The sequence below is a fragment of the Primulina huaijiensis genome, chromosome 1 (assembly GCF_012295235.1).
Source record: "Primulina huaijiensis isolate GDHJ02 chromosome 1, ASM1229523v2, whole genome shotgun sequence".
In the NCBI taxonomy this organism is placed as follows: Eukaryota; Viridiplantae; Streptophyta; class Magnoliopsida; order Lamiales; family Gesneriaceae; genus Primulina; species Primulina huaijiensis.
Window position 1 is genome coordinate 5989875 of NC_133306.1, and position 4294 is coordinate 5994168.

The 4294-nt window shown below is 38.6% G+C and overlaps 1 protein-coding gene across 1 annotated transcript; it reads right to left on the reverse strand.

Moving 5' to 3' along the window:
* Window positions 1-1239: 1239 nt before the first annotated feature.
* LOC140980176 (disease resistance RPP13-like protein 4) lies at window positions 1240-4288 on the reverse strand. Its single transcript, XM_073445886.1, has one exon. It carries the CDS (start codon window positions 3739-3741, stop codon window positions 1432-1434), a length of 2310 nt encoding a protein of 769 aa, XP_073301987.1. The 5' UTR covers window positions 3742-4288; the 3' UTR covers window positions 1240-1431.
* Window positions 4289-4294: the final 6 nt, after the last annotated feature.

Sequence of the window (4294 nt, forward strand, 5' to 3'; positions counted from 1 at the left end):
AAATATATGTATTAAAAGAAAATCAAGATTGGACAAGGTTGGCATGCATATTTAGAATCTTTCATTAATTTAATTAATTAGATTAATTAAGTTAAGAAATGATTAGAAATAATAATGAGGAATTTTGATTCCTAATTTACGTAACTTTCATCCACAAGGATTTTATTGAAATTCATTGACTTAATTAATATGATTAATTAAGAAAATGACAATTAGTTAATAAATTAATAACATATATGTTGGAGATCACCGAAGCAAAAGGAAGGTGAATAAGGAAAAAGGCTTTGATTTGGCATGCAATATTTTAGAATATTTAATTGACTTAATTAAGTTGATTAATTAAGTAAATTGAATATTAGAAATAATAAAGAGAATTTGATTCTCTATTAACTGTAGGGCATCCGAAAGTTTCTGAGAGAAAAAAAAACTTTCGGCTCTTCCAATTGCAAGAAAAGTTTTGTTCTCAAAAAAGTTCTTGAACCATCTTGTTATCTTAATCTCAAATACAAAATCTTCTACACTTTCTAGTGCAAGTTAGAAGAGGAACAATTATTTCAGTCGTGGACCTGATTCGGATATCGAAGAAAGTTCGTACGGATTTACAACAAGAGCTACATCCGCTAATACCGGAGTAGTTGGTGCAAAGTGAATTAATTCACTAAAGGTATAACTTTTCTAAACATCCTATGTATGTTTTGTTAAAACCATACGAGTGCCCAAAATTATTTTGTTTTTCAAAATAAAATAAAAATTTAAACTTACGCTGCGTTTTGGGCACGTAGAAAACCGAGATCCAACAGGTTAATCGTTTTCTCGCATTCAAATAACAGCTGAAATTTAATTTTTTTTTTTTCGTTCAAAACATTCCTTGGATGTCGTATGATTTAAACCATTCATAGGGAGTTTTAGAACAATTTACATCACAGACGCTAGTATTAAGCTCGAGCGACCTTTATTTTTATATTAGGCTGTTGAATCGACTAGAAACCAGTTTAGAATATACAGTACGCTTCCTAATGATTTTCATGATCTTTCGTTGAGAAGCAGACCTCATGGTATCTATGTATATTCAAATACTTTATCTATGTATCTTGCTGTGTATACATATAAAGTAAATGTCATAATTAGATAAAACCGTAAAATATTATTAAAATAAAGATTTTTTTTATGTCCAAACTACAAGTTGGCTCGCTGGACACCTACTCTAACAGCACACACATATATATATATACATATAGAGGCATGCAATTCATATATATACTCTCACTCGTGAAGCACATTTACAATCAATCATACATACATATAATTTACAATACAATAAAGTTCACACACATTCATAAAGATATATAATAAACTCGCAGACACACACACATTGTTGACCACAGAACGTTTAAATATTTTCAAGTGAGCTAGCTAGGGGGGTTTGGTCAATCAGCCCGCGCTGGGTTTAATTGTCTGTGGCTGCATCAACTGAACTTCCTTTTCCCAAGCCTTCAATTTTGTTGGATTGATCCACACCCCACGTGCACCGCAGTTGAATAATGTAAGCTTTGGGCAACTGATTTTCTCCAAGTACATTAAATCAGGAAACAGCTCATGGAGTTGTCTCCACTCCATTTCTAGATTGGATAAGTACTTGAGACGCAACACTTTTACCTTCCACACATCCTTCTTGTGTGGCGATGTATCTGAACTATCAGTGCACTGATACTGACCTAAATCAGAAAATCTCCCACCTCTGATGTAGAGTTTCCTCAAGTTCTCCAAATTCGCAATATCCAGCCAACTTGGAGTGGCTTTCAGTGGAAAGCACTTGAGATCCAGTTTCGTCAGTTGGGAAGGAAGTTTGGAGGCTTTTTTTCCTTTTGATGCGTCTTCTCCAGCTTCTGAAGGGTTGGAGGTGCCACCTTCTATTTTTGCTTTTGGGGTTTCTCCTCCAACTTCTGAAGGGTTGGAGGTGTCGCCTCCTATTTCTGATTTTAAGGCTTCTCCTCCCCAAGCAATAGTTAGCTTGAGAAGTTTAGTCATACCTTTCAAACATCTGACATTTGTTTCATCAGGGAAATGGTTCCAAGTAGTGTAGATGCACAATTTGGTTAAGTTTTTCAGCTCCTTCAAATCAGCAAGGGTGCACGAGTTTTTGGAGTTTCTCCCTTTGACAACAAACCCCTTAAATACCCTCAGATTTTTTAGCTCTGAAAGACTCTTGGGCATGTGATCCAGCAAATAACACTCGGAAATATCCAAATGTGTTAGGCATGTAAGGGATCCTATTCGTGATGGAATTTCCTCAAGGTTGTGGCAGGCTCTTGTATCCAAGAACTCGAGTCTTTTCAGAGTCAAGATGGATTCAGTAAGTTTTATGATATTCGAAATTCCTTGAAGGCTTAAAAACTTGATGGAATTTATATTCTTCAATCCATCGAAGAAGTCGGTCTCCTCGACTTCAATGTGAGCCGCATCTGATGCCTGCCACCTACCCAAGTACAACACATTCACGTTTTTCATCATGGAAAACCAATTAGGTTTGAAATCAAGAATTGGTTCATTTACATTCATCACCAGATGAATTTTCTCCAAATCATCAACGGTCATTGATCCATTTTTCATATCGTCATACGAAAGCAATCCTTCCCCCACCAAGCAGGCCTGAAAAGTGTTTTTGTAATTTTGAGTTGGCTCTCCTTTTTCATCAAAATTAAAGAATTTGGCCTTCTCAGCGAGAATTTTCAGCATAGATTGATAAAGGGTATGCATTCGATAACGCCCAACAAAAGGGCTTCTGTTGTTATTGACGGGAACAATGAACCCCTCTTCCCTCAATTTACGAAAGTGTTGCTCGGCTTCCTCTTCACTTGAAAGGCCTTCAGCAACCCACCACCGCGTCATTAATCTCTTCCGGATCGTTTCATTTCCAGGGAAAATAGAAAAACATAACAAACAAATCCTCAACTTTGAGGACTCGAGCCTTTTGTAAAGAACTTCGAAATCTTTCATCTCTGGACTGCAGTAAAAGATATCATTCTTGTGCAACCGAGGCATTTTTTCAAGCAAATCTGGTGGAATGCTTTCCCTGGCCTTGAGTCGTGATTGCAAATCTTTAAACGCATCTGAATCAACATTTGACTGCGAAGGAATCAGAAGCTTCAGTTTGATCATAGACTTTCTCAACTCACTATGATTGCCTTTTTTCTGTGAGAACTCTTCTCTAGCGTCTTTATTTAGACCAATCAGGCGATCGTTGTACTCTTTCAGCGCTAATATTTCCTTATCGACAGACTCAAGATCTGCTGCTATCAAGTTTGGAAGAGCTTTATCTTCAGACGAACTTGTCGTAGAAGTCTCAGATTTGGTGGTTGGGCTGACACCTGATGGTTTGGGCGATGAGTCTTTTCTTCTTTTAAAAAGGGGAAAGAGAAGACGAAACGTTTTCCAACGTGAGCTTTTCTTTGGATGGGAATCAGCATCATTGCCGGAGCCAGTTGGGAGGGAAGAAGAGCGTTTTACCGTGTTCACTTTTTCATCTGGAGAGATTTCATTGACAGGGGGATGGAAATCAGCATCCTTCGTCGCAGTATCCTGGTTTGGGACCTTTTCTGGTGTGCCGGTTGCTATTGATTGCGCAGGAATATTGTTTGGAGAAGATGCATGTCTAGCGGTGGCTTCGTTTTCAGATGGCGTGACATCTTGCTCACGGAGATGATCTTCAATGGCATCAATTTCTTGATTTCTGGTTTGCATAGATTGGGTGACATCCTCCTTCGTTGGGGAAGATTCTTTTGAGATGGTTTCATTTTCAGCCAGTGTGGTATCCAAGGGCTGGGGATCAGCCAAACTGGCAGAATCCTGTCTAGAAGTGTCATTATCCTCTGTTTCCTTGCTTCTGATTTCCGTAGCTTGTGAAACGTTATTCACAGGAGGTAGTGGGTTTTGAGATGCACTTTCATCTTGGGCTGGTGGGATCTGTTGGACACTTGGATCAGCCAAAGTGGGAGAATCCTGTCTTGAAGCTTCAATATCCTCTGTTTCCTGGCTTCTGATTTCTGTAGTTTGTGAAACATTCTCCTCGCGAGGTAGTGGGTTTTGCGATGCACTTTCATCTTGGGCTGGTAGGATCTGTTGGACACTTGGATCAGCCAAAGTGGGAGAATCCTGTCTTGAAGCTTCAATATCCTCTGTTTCCTGGCTTCTGATTTCTGTAGTTTGTGAAACATTATCCTCGGGAGGTAGTGGGTTTTGCGATGCACTTTCATCTTGGGCTGGTGGGATCTGTTGGACACTTGGATCAGCCAAA

Coding starts and splice junctions, on each gene's coding strand:
- LOC140980176 (XM_073445886.1), bottom strand. CDS start 3,741: ATGCAAACCAGAAATCAAGAAATTGATGCCATTGAAGATCATCTCCGT.